General features: G+C 45.1%; 1 protein-coding gene across 4 annotated transcripts in view; it reads right to left on the bottom strand.

Annotated features, from left to right (window-relative positions):
- LOC138295834 (uncharacterized) overlaps nucleotides 1-18626 on the bottom strand; it is a 1330477-nt gene that overhangs the window by 718030 nt on the left and 593821 nt on the right. For 3 of the 4 annotated variants that reach the window (XM_069234393.1, XM_069234396.1, XM_069234394.1), the window contains exon 18: nucleotides 3931-4008. The exons of the other annotated variant lie outside the window; for it this stretch is intronic. In XM_069234393.1, the coding sequence (XP_069090494.1) occupies nucleotides 3931-4008 (78 nt within the window). The remainder of the gene's footprint in view (nucleotides 1-3930; nucleotides 4009-18626) is intronic. 4 annotated transcript variants of the gene reach the window in all.

Below are 18626 nucleotides of genomic sequence, written 5' to 3'. Positions count from 1 at the left end.
CACCTATACAATTCACGCCTGGCACTCATTAACTCAGGTTCTTTCTAGGAACGTAAATGGTCTGTTGGATAAGATTAAGAGGTCAGCAGTATTTAACACTCTCCGCAGATACTCCCCCTTAGTGGTCCTTCTGCAGGAAACCCACCTCCTTGGGACTAGGTGCCCCATGCTCATACGGGGAGGGTATGACAGAGTATACCACGCAGGCTTCTCCAGGGGCTCTAGAGGGGTAGCCATTTTACTTCACCGCTCTCTACCTGTGGTGATCACAGCAACACAAGCCGACCCACAGGGCAGATTTGTAGTGGCTACGGGGACTCTTCATGGAACTCCGATAAATTTTATATCTGCGTATGCCCCTCCGACGAGACTTGATGCCTTCTTGCACTCGCTTCGCCGAGTGGTTGTGGGATTGCCCCAGGGGACCACCCTGCTGGGGGGGGACTTCAACACGGTTCTCGATCCGGGTTTGGATGTATCCGGCGAGATCACGGCCAGTAGATTAGCCAGGGCTTCGGCTCTTACTAGCTGGACCGAGATCCTTGGCCTCTGCGAGGTATGGAGAACTTGGCACCCTAGGGATCGCCGGTACACCCACACGTCGACCGCCCACCGGACGCAATCCAGAATTGATCTGGTATTCATGTCTGCTCTGGACCTCTCGAGTGTCACAGGGGCAGAGATACTCCCCCGGGGAGTCTCGGACCACGCACCAGTGCGGGTCCGACTGGGTGGAGCGGATCCCTCCAAACACCCGGTATGGTGCCTAAACGCATGGTATTTACAAGACAAAGACTACACCCAAGAGATCAGAAATCAACTAACTCAATACTTCGATCTGAATCTGGGGTCGGTCCGCTCCCCAGGAACATTATGGGCCGCCTGTAAGGCTACCCTCAGAGGGCATGCCAAGTACCTTCTCCGTACCCGCAAGCAGGACAGGAACTCCCAGATCTCTGACCTGGAGGCCAGGGCCCTGAGACTGGAACGCCAACAAATTACTTCTTCGTCTGCCGCTGCCCTGAGACAGCTGACTATGGTTAGAGAAGAAATTAAACACATAATGCTAGATTCAGCCAGGTGCATTTGGAGAGCTTCGGTGGCCCGTATATATGGCTGGGGGGACAAAAACGGGAAGCTCCTACATTGGCTGGCCCGCGTCCTCTGGCCAGCAGGGTTATACCTGAGATTTTGGAGCCCTCGGGCGCCCTCTCTAGGACACCAGCTGAAATCGCACAAAGTTTTGCGTCCTACTATGCCCACCTCTATGCAATGCACCCCGCCCCGCCATTGAGAAAGAGACTCCCCTCCTGAATGAGATCACTCTCCCCAAGATCTCCCTGGAGGCAAGAGACAGGCTGGATGAAACTATTAGCCTTGCAGAGATCACCAGTGCAATTTCCAGCCTGGCATCGGGCAAGACCCCCGGCCCTGACGGACTCCCGGCAGAGCTATATAGCAAATGCAGTGATATACTGGGTCCCCACTTACTCAACATGTATGGGGAAGCCGAGAAACTAGGCCGATTTCCCACCGAGATTGACCAGGCGACAATAGTAGTGATCCCCAAAACTCAGCCCCCATCGAGACATTGTTCGGCATACCGACCCATCTCACATCTAAACATTGAGATCACAGTGCTTTCCTCGACCCTGGCCTCTAGACTGAAAGGGATAATGCCTACACTAGTGCACCCTGACCATTGTGGCTTTATGCCCACTCGTAGCACCAGACACTGCATTAGGCGGTTGCATCTGGCTCTGGCACATCGCAATACTCTGTCGCACGCACACTTGGCATTACTCTTGCTGGACTTTGAAAAAGCCTTTGACACAGTGGATTGGTCTTACCTTGAACTGGTCTTGCAGAAAAATGGGCTCGGTCCCAGATTCCGAGGCCTGGTGAGACTCCTGTACTCCAAACCGACAGCTCGAGTCCGGGTGAATGGAGTGGTCTCTGACCCATTTCCTATTGGCCGCGGAACCCGGCAGGGTTGCCCGCTATCCCCGTTGCTCTTCGCATTAATGATAGAGCCTCTTGCGATACTGCTGCGAGGAGATCCCCTGATCGAGGGCTGGTCCTGGCCTGCCTGTGCAGAAGACCGTGTGGCGCTATACGCAGACGATGTCCTCCTATATCTATCCAACTCGGCTAAAAGTGGCCCCCGCGTGCTAGAGATCCTGGGCCTCTTCGCCGAAGCCTCGGGGCTGATCCTGAACCCCGCCAAGTCCCTACTGGTCCCCCTACACCGCTCCGGGGATTGTGTGGACTGGCAGCGAAACATTCCAGTACGAAGAAATAGCTTCAAATATCTGGGAATGTATATTTCACTTCTCCCTGAGTTGACATGGGAACTTAACATTACACCATTAACCAGAAAAATCAGAAGTGATCTCCTTCACTGGAGGACACTCCCCCTTAACCTGCTCGGTAGAATCGCGCTCTACAAGATGATGATCCTCCCTAGGCTCCTCTACCTCCTGCAAAATTTTCCCCATCCCATCCCTAGGAAATGGTTTGGGGAAATGGACTCATTGGTGCGCTAATTTATATGAGCAGAGCCCGCCCACGATTAGCGCTCAAAACCTGCCAGAGGGATGTATATGATGGAGGTTTGGGCATGTCCAATATCCACTCCTACCACCTCGCGACACAAGTACTTGTGATTAATGACTGGATGGGGGGTGGGTGGACAGACCCGGCGTACCGACTGGAGCTCCAAACGATGGGTTACCCACGGATTTTGGACACCCTCTATGGAGGTCCGATCTCTCGAGACATCCCAGATGTGACCAGGGTGGTTCTACAGGGATGGCGGACGGCTCAAAAGTCGACGGGGTGGTGGGGACGACTTACCCAACAGACCCCACTGTGGCATGGGAGGCAATTGGTGGAGGTGGCGGGCCTGGGGGGGTTTCGGAACTGGGACAACATAGGCATCTCCACACTAGGCGATGTCTGGAACGGGTCACACATACGGTCCTTTGAAGATCTCCAGAAAAACTTTTCATTAAACAAGACACAGTTCCACAGATACCTCCAGCTCCGACATGCCTTATCAGTACACATCCGAGAGGGAGAAAACATACCTGAATGCAGCCTCATGGAGGCCAAGGCATTGATGGGGAGCCTAGGTAGGGGAGGTGTTTCCCAGATATATCGCACCCTGGTCTCTGGCACCTCGGGCTCCCTGGGGGTACTTCGCCAGAGATGGGAGGGGTGGGTGGGTTCCCATGGAAGAGATGGAATGGGGTGAGGCGCTAATGGCCCCGCGGGCCCTGGCGATCGCCACCCGTTTCAGATTGATACAAACTTACTTTTTGCACACAGCATACCTCACACCCGACAAACTACACAGAGCGGGCCTCCGCCCCAACGCGGAGTGCCCCCGCTGCAGAAACCTTACAGCTGACTTCTTCCACATGGTGAGGACCTGCCCGGCCATGGTAGCCTATTGGGGAGCGGTCCTGGGGGAGATTTCTGAGGTGTTGCAGGAGAATATAGAGAGAGAGCCTCTACCCCTCCTCCTCGGGATCATGGGTGACATTGAGCTAAGGAGACGAGATCAAATTTTCCTTGGGGTGGCGTGCTTAGTGGCTAAGAGGGACATAGTGGCAAACTGGAAGGCCAAGAATGCCCCATCACTGGCTAAATGGAGACAGGGAGTGGATTGGTGTGCGCAGAGTGAAAAACTTGTATATGAGGCTAGAGGATGTCCGAATAAATATAATAGGATATGGGGGAAATGGGAGGCCGCACTATGCTCCTGAATACTATGTTATCTTTAATATTAGTGCTATCTGGGATCACAGGTTCGACCAATGTTGGATGCCCGTTGGCATCGTGTTATGACGTTTGTATCATGGTTATTCTTTCTTTTGCAAAAATCAATAAAAATTCTTTATAAAAAAAAAATTCCTTTAGACTTACTGTTCTTTCAGTGCACTTTTTCCGACAACACCACCACTTAAGTTCTCCACATCAGTAAACATCGTTTTTGGATCTATTCTGTAAATTTTACACATATATCAAACATAAAGTAATATCAGCATCACTATTATTATCACACAAAGTCATTATTTGTTACAGTTCAACGTTAAGAAAAATTTGAGATATGGTGAGATTTAACATACATTATATTTAGGGTTATCTGCAAAATATAGTGGAGCAAATCTGATTATCCCCACAGAATGGGAAAGCTCTCCAAAATACTTTTATTCACTAGAATTCATATCATTGTTAGACCTGGCAGCCTTAGGGTGGCCTTCCCCACGTCCTTCTTCTTACTGCCTCCACTTTTCTTATGCCGTTTTTGCTGGCTTTAGGACCCTGTGTACTTTACCACTGCTAAAGTGCTTGTGCTCATTCCACTAGACATAGTAACATTGGCCTATCCCCTTTCGATATATTTAATTTACTGATAAGTGTGAGAAGGTAGCCTCTTTCTAGCCTTGTTACCCCCACTTTTGGCCTGTTTGTGAGTGTATGCCAGGGTGTTTGTCACTGTTTTCACTGTCTCACTGGGATCCTGATAGCCAGGCCTCAGTGCTCATAGTGAAAACACTATGTTTTCAGTATGGTTGTTAGGTGTCACTGGGATCCTGCTGGTCAGGACCCCAGTGCTCATAGGTTTGTGGCCTATATGTATGTGTCACTGGGACCCTGTCACACAGGGCCCCAGTGCTCATAGGTGTGCATGTATATGTTCCCTGTGTGGTGCCTAACTGTCTCACTGAGGCTCTGCTAACCAGAACCTCAGTGGTTATGCTCTCTCATTACTTTCAAATTGTCACTAACAGGCTTGTGACCATTTTTACCAATTTACATTGGCTTACTGGAACACCCTTATAATTCCCTAGTATATGGTACTGAGGTACCCAGGGTATTGGGGTTCCAGGAGATCCCTATGGGCTGCAGCATTTCTTTTGCCACCCATAGGGAGCTCTGACAATTCTTACACAGGCCTGCCACTGCAGCCTGAGTGAAATAACGTCCACCTTATTTCACAGCCATTTTACACTGCACTTAAGTAACTTATAAGTCACCTATATGTCTAACCTTTACCTGGTAAAGGTTAGGTGCAAAGTTACTTAGTGTGAGGGCACCCTGGCACTAGCCAAGGTGCCCCCACATTGTTCAGAGCCAATTCACTGAACTTTGTGAGTGCGGGGACACCATTACACGCGTGCACTACATATAGGTCACTACCTATATGTAGCTTCACCATGGTAACTCCGAATATGGCCATGTAACATGTCTATGATCATGGAATTGCCCCCTCTATGCCATCCTGGCATTGTTGGTACAATTCCATGATCCCAGTGGTCTGTAGCACAGACCCTGGTACTGCCAGACTGCCCTTCCTGGGGTTTCACTGCAGCTGCTGCTGCTGCCAACCCCTCAGACAGGCAGCTGCCCTCCTGGGGTCCAGCCAGGCCTGGCCCAGGATGGCAGAACAAAGAACTTCCTCTGAGAGAGGGTGTGACACCCTCTCCCTTTGGAAAATGGTGTGAAGGCAGGGGAGGAGTAGCCTCCCCCAGCCTCTGGAAATGCTTTGTTGGGCACAGATGTGCCCAATTCTGCATAAGCCAGTCTACACCGGTTCAGGGACCCCTTAGCCCCTGCTCTGGCGCGAAACTGGACAAAGGAAAGGGGAGTGACCACTCCCCTGACCTGCACCTCCCCTGGGAGGTGTCCAGAGCTCCTCCAGTGTGCTCCAGACCTCTGCCATCTTGGAAACAGAGGTGCTGCTGGCACACTGGACTGCTCTGAGTGGCCAGTGCCACCAGGTGACGTCAGAGACTCCTTGTGATAGGCTCCTTCAGGTGTTAGTAGCCTTTCCTCTCTCCTAGGTAGCCAAACCCTCTTTTCTGGCTATTTAGGGTCTCTGTCTCTGGGGAAACTTGAGATAACGAATGCATGAGCTCAGCCGAGTTCCTCTGCATCTCCCTCTTCACCTTCTGATAAGGAATCGACCGCTGACCGCGCTGGAAGCCTGCAAACCTGCAACATAGTAGCAAAGACGACTACTGCAACTCTGTAACGCTGATCCTGCCGCCTTCTCGACTGTTTTCCTGCTTGTGCATGCTGTGGGGGTAGTCTGCCTCCTCTCTGCACCAGAAGCTCCGAAGAAATCTCCCGTGGGTCGACGGAATCTTCCCCCTGCAACCGCAGGCACCAAAAAGCTGCATTACCGGTCCGTTGGGTCTCCTCTCAGCACGACGAGCGAGGTCCCTCGAATCCAGCGACACCGTCCAAGTGACCCCCACAGTCCAGTGACTCTTCAGCCCAAGTTTGGTGGAGGTAAGTCCTTGCCTCACCTCGCTGGGCTGCATTGCTGGGAACCGCGACTTTGCAAGCTACTCCGGCCCCTGTGCACTTCCGGCGGAAATCCTTCGTGCACAGCCAAGCCTGGGTCCACGGCACTCTAACCTGCATTGCACGACTTTCTAAGTTGGTCTCCGGCGACGTGGGACTCCTTTGTGCAACTTCGGCGAGCACCGTTTCACGCATCCTCGTAGTGCCTGTTTCTGGCACTTCTCCGGGTGCTACCTGCTTCAGTGAGGGCTCTTTGTCTTGCTCGACGTCCCCTCTCTCTGCAGGTCCAATTTGCGACCTCCTGGTCCCTCCTGGGCCCCAGCAGCGTCCAAAAACGCCAAACGCACGATTTGCATGTAGCAAGGCTTGTTGGCGTCCATCCGGCGGAAAAACACTTCTGCACGACTCTCCAAGGCGTGGGGGATCCATCCTCCAAAGGGGAAGTCTCTAGCCCTTGTCGTTCCTGCAGTATTCACAGTTCTTCAGCCTAGTAAGAGTTTCTTTGCACCAACCGCTGGCATTTCTTGGGCATCTGCCCATCTCCGAGCTGCTTGTGACTTTTGGACTTGGTCCCCTTGTTCCACAGGTACCCTCAGTCAGGAATCCATCGTTGTTGCATTGCTGATTTGTGTTTTCCTTGCATTTTCCCTCTAACACGACTATTTTGCCCTTAGGGGAACTTTAGTGCACTTTGCACTCACTTTTCAGGGTCTTGGGGAGGGTTATTTTTCTAACTCTCACTATTTTCTAATAGTCCCAGCGACCCTCTACAAGGTCACATAGGTTTGGGGTCCATTCGTGGTTCACATTCCACTTTTGGAGTATATGGTTTGTGTTGCCCCTATCCCTATGTTTCCCCATTGCATCCTATTGTAACTATACATTGTTTGCACTGTTTTCTAAGACTATACTGCATATTTTTGCTATTGTGTATATATATCTTGTGTATATTTCCTATCCTCTCACTGAGGGTACACTCTAAGATACTTTGGCATATTGTCATAAAAATAAAGTACCTTTATTTTTAGTATAACTGTGTATTGTGTTTTCTTATGATATTGTGCATATGACACTGAGTGGTACTGTAGTAGCTTCACATGTCTCCTAGTTCAGCCTAAGCTGCTCTGCTAAGCTACCATTATCTCTCAGCCTAAGCTGCTAGACACCCTATACACTAATAAGGGATAACTGGGCCTGGTGCAAGGTGCAAGTACCTCTTGGTACTCACTACAAGCCAGTCCAGCCTCCTACAATAAGGGCCTGTAAATTAAATGCTACTTGTGGGCCTGAAGCACTGATTGTACCACCCACTTTAGTAGCCCTTCATCCATGTCTAAGGCCTGCCACTGCAGAGCCTCTATGTGCAGTTTTATACTGCCATGTCGACCTGGCAAAGTAAACCTTTTCATGAAAGTAATAATAGGATGCACTCCAAATATCTACAAACAATAATCAAACTTCACTTTTTTGTATATAAACACATAAATTAAGATTTAAGTGTGCAACCCTGGCGTGTGCTCTGCCCAGCACACGCGTGGAAAAACAATTACAATTGCTGGTGACCAAATGGCAACCAGACCCAGGGCGCACAACCTTTTAGCCCACAGGCTTCCAGAGTTTAAACAAAATGAACAATATTTAAAACAATTGGTCAACACAAAGGCATTGCGCTCCAATCAGTATATAGCTTTATTCAAGCCGTAGTGATACCAGTATTCAAATTCATACAGGATGCTACTACGAACTTGTAGAAGCAGAATCTGACAATGCAAAATTCATCACAAATTGACAGTTCTGTCAAAAACACAATACATTTCGAGATAAAACTCTTCATCAGGGGTAGCTGCAATGTTTAAAATAAAGGTCTCATCAGAACAATGAGGAACTAACTGGGATTTATGCCTGACAATTGATGCTGTGCCACATATAAAATACGAGTGCCAAGTAAAAGACGAACACTGAACTGTAAAATCACTTTAATTAATTGATTCATGCCTAGATGTGTCAATGACCTTGCCTCATGCAATGTGTGAAATCATGCAAGTACCAAACACACAGCCAAAACTTCGGTGAGCTTGTTTCCACATAACAGGGATGAGCCGTTGAGTAATGACACGTGCGGAATGTCCCAGAGAGATGAACACTGAAGTTTTAGAAACCAGTTCTACTAAAATAACTGGGCCTGTAACAAAAATGCTGACACAACATACATGTCTTACTGTGTCTGTTACGTAGTGGTGCAACGATCAGTACTATAACACTCACATGTACAGTGACAGATGATGCACTGTCAATGTGTAGACTTTGCAAACACGGTGTGTGAGTGAAACATAAAAATCGATGGCTATGCACGATATGGAGCAAATTGAAAGTGCTGGATCAAAAACAAGACCAAGAGGTGTTTTACCTCTAACGCGCAAAGAAAGAAGATGCGCTGATTATGTGCAGGTAAGAACACGTGCGTCCCAATGCCTTAGCGTTCTGCAATGATAAACCGCCACAAATGGGGTAAGATTCTTAAAAAACTGAGAAAACAGTAGTTGGAATGCTAATTCACAAGATTAAATGAAAAGGCAATGGAGACAACATTTTAAATCTTCTGTTTACCTTAAAAGGTGAAAGACAGCTTCTCTCGCAGATGTCAAAGGCCAAACTGGGTATAAGTACTGGACCTCTGACACCGCCAACTCAGTACACTTCTGGACCTGTGAAGACTCTGCCAGGAAGAGGGACTGTTGTGCTGCTGATGGACTGCCACTCTGCTGGATTGATTCTTTGCTGGACTCCTGCCTTGCTGTGCTGTCTGCCGCCTCCAGTTCCCCTGCCTGGGTGAGGAGGCAGGGGAAGGCAGGCCCTGTATCACTTGAACCCAGAGTGACTCCAAGGGCTAGTTGGCTAGCCTCCTGATCTGAAGTCTCAGGGGCAAGAAAGACCTCCAACCACCCTGCTCCTGCACCTGGACTCTGCCATCTTTGAGTCTGCCCTGCCAAGTGATGCCAATCCAGCCCATTCCCCTTGAAAGTGGGCCTAAGGTTTTTGCTCCAGTGAAACCGACCAATCCTCTGCTGCGGTAGTAGAATCGACACTGCAACACTTTTCCCAGCACAAGGTCCTCGCATCTCCGTTGACAGCAGCCTCAACAACTAAGTCGAGACTCTGTATTGCAGCCTCTCCACCCATCGGAACCGTCGCATTGCCCTGACTGCACAACACATCCTCAACACTGGTCTTTGCGTTGCAAGCCCCGGCACCTGGATCCTTGATGTCAATGCAGCAGAAACTCGCACCCTAACTCCACCGCATCTCAGAACTGCTGTATCGCCACTGTTATGTGGAGAAAATCAATGCATCATTTCTACTGTGTGGGTTGAAACCAATGCAACGCTCAGCAACCAGGATTTAAGGCACCCTGCATTTTTTGCCTTTGTCCCTCTCTGTTCCAAAGCAGATATTCCCGGTTGGCACGTCTTTCTTCTAAGCACTATTTTGCAGTTTATTCTGTAAAACTTCATAACTCAAGTTCTTATTATTGGATTTTTGTCTGTGTTGATCTTGTTTTATGTATTAAATCTTACTCTAGTTTTCTAAACTGGTGTGCATCAATTTTGTGTAGTGTTTTCACTGTTTTACTGTTGAAGTGTTGTACAGATACTTTACACACTGCTTATAAGTTAAGCCTGACTGCTCAGTGCCAAGTTACCAGAGGGTAAGCAATGGTTAATTTAGGTTTTGCCTCACACTTACCCTGACTAGGATTGTGGTTGCTGTTTGAATAAGGTTTAGACTCCAGTCAACCATCAGCCCAATTTCTAACAATCATTAAGCACCTAACCTGCTTGCCATAATGTACATGGAGAACATACTTTGCTGGTTAGGTTGTGTGATGTATTTCTAACTACTATAGATATATACATATATAGGGGTTAGAAATACTACTTACTGTCCAAGAGATGGAGTACCATAATTTAGACTCCATCCTTTGCGCATCACAAATGAGGAATCATATGCCTTTATATCTGACATTATACTCACTGTGTACCTTAATCTCATTAAAATGTGTGAAACATTTAAACATATTAATGAAATATAATCATTATTAAGACTAAGAAATGTATACAAGTGTGCACTAATATTCAGCTGACACATGCTTACATGTATTCATTATTCACATTTTACACTTACACTTCAAGTTATATTTGCATATGTAAACATGCACACTTTTATTAAGGTTTTGCATTTATTTTGAAAGTGACACATGCATGCATAATTATGTATTCAAATCCACATTGAATGCTGAGTTAAACTAGCCTAACTGTACGCCTCAATTGAAATGCATTTTGCTTTGCCAGAGTGCTCTTTCTTTCTTTGCAGAGGTTTTATCGTGATTCTTGTTAGTTAGAGAAAGGAGTATTTTATGTACTAGACTGCTGATACTTTGGCTAAAAAGAAGAATTTGGCAAGGAGCGTGGAGACTAAAAACCCTCCAGTTCATCGTGTACCAGGAACGAGAGATTTTCAAGGTTGCAGTTACTGTCTTCTTTTTGATGTGATTGGGAACCTAAGAAATATTCCAAATGCACATCACGAGTAATGAACTGCTTGGTTCCTGGTAGTGTGGGAAAATATCTGAATGCTGCTGAAGTTTCTGTTGTTGTAACTGATGTTCACACAGTTAGTAGTTAGCCAGATTTCCTTTGGACTTTGAGGGGTACTGACCTCTAAGGTGTTCTCTACTCCTGCAAGTGTGACGCTTGATGCTTGCCACTTATTCCTTTTCTGAAGATTTTTATAGAAGTCTTTGCTATGCTGACACCTTCTATTCTCCCTAATTAGAACCCTGTTTAGATGATATTGTAGTTATTCTATGTTTAAGAGAGAGATTCTTTATGGAACACCTATTCCTTATAACTCAGTTTTTGTATTGCTGTGGCTGTGACTATTCTGTACCTAATCTTGTTATGGCTGAACCTATAGAGATACTTAGGCTTACCAGTTGTATTGCTGTATTCTTTAATACATTTCTAGCATGTTTACATACTGAACTGATTAACATTCTGAAATAAATCCTTGTGCCTACAGTCATTGATTTTGGTGCTTTGTCTTCGCAAAACACAAATGTAATTCTGATGTTGGCTCCTTTTCAATGCATCATTTCAACCAACAAAGGTCCATACAGCCAATGGGGAAAATGTTTGACAACTTTACTAAGCGATTGCAGTACACTTCCCTGCGCGCTTTCAGCTGCAAAGTTTTATATATGTATATTACTTTATTCAGCACATCCCATAAAAGCATACAAAAACAAAAGGATAAAATCGAAAATGTATAAGCAACATCCAATCTTTTTAAAATAATATGCAAATCATATGCTAACACACCACACAGGATCACAAGACATAAATAAGGCAGCACATTTATCTTCAAATAAGTACAAAAACATTAGATATCAATAGAAGCTATAACGTCTAACTAATAAGATAACTTAAATTGTTTAACCAATATAAAAAGTCATCCATTTTGACAAGGATATCAACACGCCATACTGTTTCCTAATATTCAGTGCTGTTCTAACATAGGTAATTACCACATAGCAAATCTCGGGGGAGCATTCCAGTGTTATCTGCATAACTCTAGAGGCGTGATGTAATGGTAATCACAATGTGAATAATGGCCTGTGATTTAATTTATCACATTGTACCTACTGGTATTCCCCACAGTGGGGTTAATGCTTATACACTACCTGGTAAGCACACTGGTGAACCTTCTGAAAATCTGCTATGGTAGAAATGCCCATTAGCATTGGCTAATTATTTTTACCTGCTCCATTTAATATGCTATCACGTGCTTTCTTCAATGCTCTGGCTGATATCCCGGAGGATTTAACCTACCAGGAGGCCTGCAAGACTGGTGAGGTGAGGGAAGGGAAGACAGTGGCAGTGATATTTAGAGATGACCTTAACAGCATGTTCAGAACAAAAGCTGTGGCTCTTTTTTCCCAAACTACTTGTCTGCTGGTGCAGCAAGTCTGCTGAGTCCACCCTTACATTTGTTGTGGCCTACAGACCACTGGATGTAAGTGTCAAGTTTATGCAAAAACTGTTGGTATGGTTGAGCGTATTGCTTTTCAATTAGCAAGGATATTAAGGTTGTGGAGTTTAATTTACAGTGATGATCAATGTAATTTCTTAGCAGGAGCCTTTGGGCCCCTCTCTTGACTTAGACTTCACCCCTTTGTTTTTAGTTTTTTCTTTTTTTTAAACATCCGGCCTCTTCCCTGGATGGGTAATGATCTCTTCCATTTCACTATCAAAGTGCCTGTCAGTGTGCAGGATGAAGACAGTGCAGCTTCGCCAGCCAGACACAGTGCATAACTATATATATTTGAAAAAATAAGTTAGGTTAGTGCTATCTTCACTCCAAATCCCAAGGACACTGGCATAAAGCAAGGCACAAGCAACTTCAAAAGTGTTGGATCATAAAATGTTAGTAATGCTTTTAGTGACCCAGATGTCAGCAGAAGGTTACAAAATATGGGCCTGATTCTAACTTTGGAGGACGGTGTTAAACCGTCCCAAAAGTGGCGGATATACCACCTACCGTATTACGAGTTCCATAGGATATAATGGACTCGTAATACGGTAGGTGGTATATCCGCCACTTTTGGGACGGTTTAACACCGTCCTCCAAAGTTAGAATCAGGCCCTATGTCCTAAGTCTAAATAGAAAGCTGCACTGACACATATTTTAAAAGTGTTCATGCTTTCATTTGTGTTGGTCACAATTAACAATGAGCTAATGAAAAATTAGTGATGCCAACATATATTTTAGACACTAGATTAACTGCCAGCATTAAAACCAATTTGCATTCTTTATGTTTAATGTGTGATTTATGAGTTTAAATAGACATGCGCATAAAAGTAAATGCACTTCTCTATTACATCTAACGTGATGCATTAACAAGTTTTGCAATTCATAATAAAATGTTTTATTCTTTCTGATGATATATGATTGATGTTGAATTTATAAGTCTGCACATTATGGGGGTCATTACGACCTTGGCGGGCGGCTGAACCTTCCCGCCAAGGTCTGACTGCTGGGCGGCCGCCAATGCGGACGCACTCCCACCGCGGCCATTGGGAGATCCCCGCTGGGCCGGCGGGCGGAAACCAGGTTTCCGCACGCCGGCCCAGCGGGGATCTCGGCCGCAACACAGGAGCTGGCTCCAAATGGAGCCGGCGGTGTTGCGGCCGTGTGACGGGTGCAGTTGCATTCGTTGCGCTTTTCACTGTCTGCATAGCAGACAGTGAAAAGCTGCACTGGGCCGTGGCAGGGGGCCCCTGCACTGCTAATGCCAGGCTGGCGGGAGGGGGACTCGTAATCCCCTAGGCAGCACTGTCCTGGAGGATTACTCCCACCGGGACTAAAGTGGCGGGAAACCGCCGGTCCCGGCGGTGCAACCGCGGTGCTTCCACCGCGGTCGTAATACCAGGGATTTCACCGCCAGCCTGTTGGTGGTAAAATCCGCCACAACAACCCTGGCGGTCTTTGACCGCCAGGATTGTAATGATCCCCTATGTGCATTTATATTTCTTGTGTTAGTATAACTAGGCCTGCAGAGCTTGTATGTCATGTAAAAGTGATGAATCATTGTTCTTTCTAAAGTGAATTTTTCCATTAGGTTCTGTTCCCATGCGCAGCAATAGGCCCTGTGTTAAACTGTAGAGAGACTTTTAGTTTAGTGACCTTGGTCCGGAACATTTAGGCATGTGGACTTAATGTGAAGTAAATTTGTTTCAAGTAACATGCAGATTCACTTGGGACTTAGGCAAGTCCATTGTATACCCTGGGATCAATTTAGATTTTTGAGAGTGAAAGTAAATTGTAACAGACTGTTTGGATTCACTTGGAAAGAGGAGATGAATTCAGACCAAACCTGTGATAATACAGGACTATTACGACCTGAAGACGTGTCGCTAATTCAGTTGGACATTTCCCCTCTTGCAAGATGTGGGGTCACTGGCCTGACAAATCAAGAAGTATTATGTGTTTCTAATTAGGGTTGGACTTCATAAGTTTTAGTCAGTCTTTCCTTGGCTCTTAAGAACTCTTGACTCTGTGCAGCTCTCTTTCTGCACTTCCCAGATGATGCTTTCATCTGGACTTTGCTGATGATCTACTTGTTTTGCTGATGAAGAATCCTTGAATACTGACCCTAGGAGAGGTCCATCTCCCTGCTGATTGTCATTTCCCTTGACATGTTCCCAACTTTTTCTAGAACAGAAGCTAGCATGTTGACACTCACCTATTTTATTTTTCTAGTTAGTAATCAATAGTTCTAGATACTTTTCCAAATTTATGTTGCCTCTTTTGCATTTTACCCTCATGGTTTGCCCATTCGCACACATGCATGTCTTAATTTGGTTAGTTGTAGGGACAAACTATGTCCACCCCCAAATTGTGTACACTGCTTAATTGGCTTGACAATTGCTAACAAAGTCTGATCTGAGATATTTCTCTGTTTCCCAGATCATATCCTTAATGATATGTATTCTTCTTATATGCTTCATTGTGTTGGTGCTAATTTGATTAAACGTTTCTCGCCGTTTTGAGCAGCCAATGGTATTGATTTATCTCTATAATCTGATTTTGCACACAGTCTTCATGACTTTAGCTTTGTGGTTAAGCTTTGAAAGTTTCATTGAGTGGAGTTTTCCTTCCGTGGCCACATTTGTCAGGCGTCTAAATTGTTAGGGTTGCGCTGAAATAATTGTTTATGGTTAACCACACTTGTTACTGGGTCAAAAGGTTTCTCAACCTCAGTGAAGCGTTTGATTCCTGAGATGGATGAAAAAACTTGCTTACAGTTTTGGTAGCAGAGTGACTATTATGTCCCACAAGAGGGGTAACCATATTTTTGTTCAGTGTTAGGATTGACAGTTTTGCAATAAATTGTCGGTTCCATCCCACAAGAGGGGGAACCATATTTTGTTTAATGATAGGGAGCCCGCAGGTCACTACCCAGCCAAAACCTTGCCCACCCTGCAACTTGTCTCGGGGTCCGTTCGAGAGGTTGGTGAAGTTTCAGAGTCTTGCCTACAAGTGATGTGCTGCATAAGTATAAGTAGGGATTTGAACTTGCAATGTTTCTTGCTTGAAAATTGCGGTGAAGTGTGAGGCAGTAAAGTGTTTTGTGGAGTCGTTGTACTCAAAGTGATTGTGGAGCTATGTGCTCAAAAAGTGTCTGGGGATGTTGTTGTTGTTGACGAGTCCATCGAGGCCTAAGATCCCGTGATAACGTACAAGTGTAGAAGACCCTTGGTTAATTTATTGTCTGCAGTGAGGTGAGTGTCATGCGGTGCCATTGACAGTGACATTAGTTTTCCTTGAGTGAGTGTGAGTTGTGGTTGGAATTTGGTGAATCTGAAAGGCTATGGAGGATCTATGTCAGCCAGAGTGAGAATTGCTGGTCAAGTTTTACTCGCGTGTAGTTGCAAAGGCCACAGTTGGAAGTGTAGCCCGTACTGCTTTCAAAGCGTTTGAAACCTATCTGTAGTGTGCAGACAGGTTTTTGGTTTGTGATTTTGCTCACAATATTTTGCATTTAGTGTATGTGTGAACAATTGTGTGAGAGACAACTGCAAAACGATTGAAGTTGCTGAGTGAAGTGAGTGTGATGTTATTTGTGCCACGCTGAGATAGGTTAGTTGGTGAGAAAGCTGTGCTCGTATTAGTGGCAACTACTGCGTTACCATTGGTTGAGGACAGCTTGCGAAAAGGATTGTGGGATTGAATTTAGTTCCTTTTTCACTGAATATCATTGTGACTAATTCAATTGTGCAAAAAAATTTTTTTTTGAAACTTTAAGATGTGTTTATTCCAGTTAGAGAAGGTGAAAAGGTAGCACCTGAGGGAACACCAGCTGACGAAGTGTCAGAAACAAAAGGAGTTTCAGCAAGCATATAGCTTAAACAATGGTGTAAGATCTCAGAGAGTGAAGGTCCATTAGCTTTTCCTTGTTATGGAACTTTTAATTTGAGAATTTTAGACAATTTGAGGAGAGTAATGTGCAAATCAAAGTGTCCTCCAAGACCCGCCCAATTTTAGGCTCTTGCTATTTTGGAACTTGTTGAAAGACAGAAAGAAAGCAAATCTTGAGAGTAGAAAGAAGAAAGCAGTTAAGACATTAGTGGAAGCTAGATGGGATGCAGAGCAGAAAAGATGGGGAGCTGAGATACTAGACAGAGTGAGAATGTTTCCGCTATCACAGAGGCAGTTAAGACACTAGCGAAAGCTAGATGGGATGCAGAGCAGAAGAGATGGAGAGTTGAGATACTAGACGGAGTGACAATGTTTCCAGTTATCACAGAGACAGTTAAGACTTTAGTGAAAGCTAGATGGGATGCAGAGCAGAAGACATGGAGAGCTGAGGTACTAGACAGAGTGAGAATGTTTCCAGCTATCACAGAGGAAGGATATTGGAGTACAAAACCTAAAACAAGAAAAAAACAGACAGCTAATGCATAACAGACTACAGATGAGGGTAAAAGGACAGCTACACATGAATGTGATTCAGAAGATGAATTTATAAATCAGCATTTAATGAATTGGCCCTCATTGTATCATTCAGTTGAGGAAGCAGTGCAGCCCAAAATGTGCCAACTGCTCAAGTTACACAAAGCCCAATTCAGATAGTTTCAAGTACACCTGCGAATTCAGTGACACAAATGCCTGTGGTTGATCCACTAGTTCCGACTGTCAATACAGCACAGTACATTACCAGCCTAGTAATGAATCAGGTAATGCCAAGTTCTAATATGACTCAGATGGTGCCTACACATAATGCTACTACTTCTGTGCAGATTTTTTTTTATCAAAATCAGACTATGCCCATGTATACACCAGTGCAGACAATGTCAAATGTTACACAGAATCAAACAGGAAGGGCTTTCAGTACTGTTTCAACAGGTCAAAGTGATAGAATGACAATTCTGCAGAATCAGACAAATCTGATGCATTAACAGTTCCTGTGACTGTAGGTCCAGTTGTTCCATTGTTTGCTTCAGGCAACCCTGGAAGCAATGCTCAGTCCCTGAATGTATCAGCAGTCCAAGAAACACTAGTATCTTCAGGGATGTCACCAAGTAGCATGCAGAGATCGGTATATTCAAACAATTGGGAGATGGAAGAATAGCTTCTTGTGTCCCAACTTTGACCCACCCACAAATTGCAGAACCTAACCAGATGTTAAAACAAGCAGGACCTCGTGGTTTCCTCGGGAAACTCCACTTCCTTACATGCCCATACCAGATCAGATCATGAGTGTGCATTGTAGTACCCCGCAGAATGTGACCCAGAGAAATATTATTAATTTGCAAGAGTTTTCAGCATCACAGTTAACTAATTGGTTAGATAATTTGAGCCCAAAAGGAGCAACAGGTGCAATAAATGGTAAGGTTAGGTCAGAATAGACATCGGAGGCAGACAGAACAGTGAATGTGCCCAGATTAAAATTAGAATTAAACTAATTAATTACCAGAATGCTTGAGATGGAGCAATTAAACATACACAGAAGATGAATTGGAATTTATTTGCAAAGATATTAAACAAAATGCAGGTCTGACTTATGAAAAGTTAGCAGATTTGGCTGAGACATATGAAATAGATTTAGAGAAGTCTAAACCTTTAAAGAGAAGTTACAGATTAGAGTTCAGTACCAAGGACTAGCAAATATGAGATTGCCTATAATGAGAATGCACATTAAGAAATTAATTACATACATCCAAGCGTGAGGTGTATTAGATAAATGGGAAGGCAGATGGGTTAAGAAAAGAGATCAAAGGAAAACAAAGCAGAATTTGTCTCCGGCTGGAGCAAATCAAGCCAAAGGCAATGTAAAAATGATGCAAATGACAGAAATTCCAGGTGGAGGTTATGTACATGTCTTGTGGAGCAGAAGTGACATACTGTTATTTACAAATGATTAACAGAGATTGAGAGAGAAGCCAGTAGAGGGGTACAAGCTGACAGAAATGTCAGTGAAGCTCTCAAAATGCCTGTGGGAAGATTTGTATACATTGTTTGACATTGTGGTTCCAGTTGATTTATGGGTAGAGTGCTAGCGCAGAGTTGATTGGCCTGATCGTGAACTGCCGAGAGATCCAGTAACAGGTGCGCTGTCTGAATAGGTGATGAAAGGGTATTATAAAGTGATTGAATTCCTGAAGAACAAAGTTTTCCCGAAAGATGTTGATTGGCAAAAGATTGATTAGACAGGAAACAAAATAATTGATCATGCTTATTATGAAAGA

This window comes from Pleurodeles waltl, chromosome 5 (genome assembly GCF_031143425.1).
Source record: "Pleurodeles waltl isolate 20211129_DDA chromosome 5, aPleWal1.hap1.20221129, whole genome shotgun sequence".
In the NCBI taxonomy this organism is placed as follows: Eukaryota; Metazoa; Chordata; class Amphibia; order Caudata; family Salamandridae; genus Pleurodeles; species Pleurodeles waltl.
This window is presented reverse-complemented; position numbering and strand designations above follow the sequence as displayed.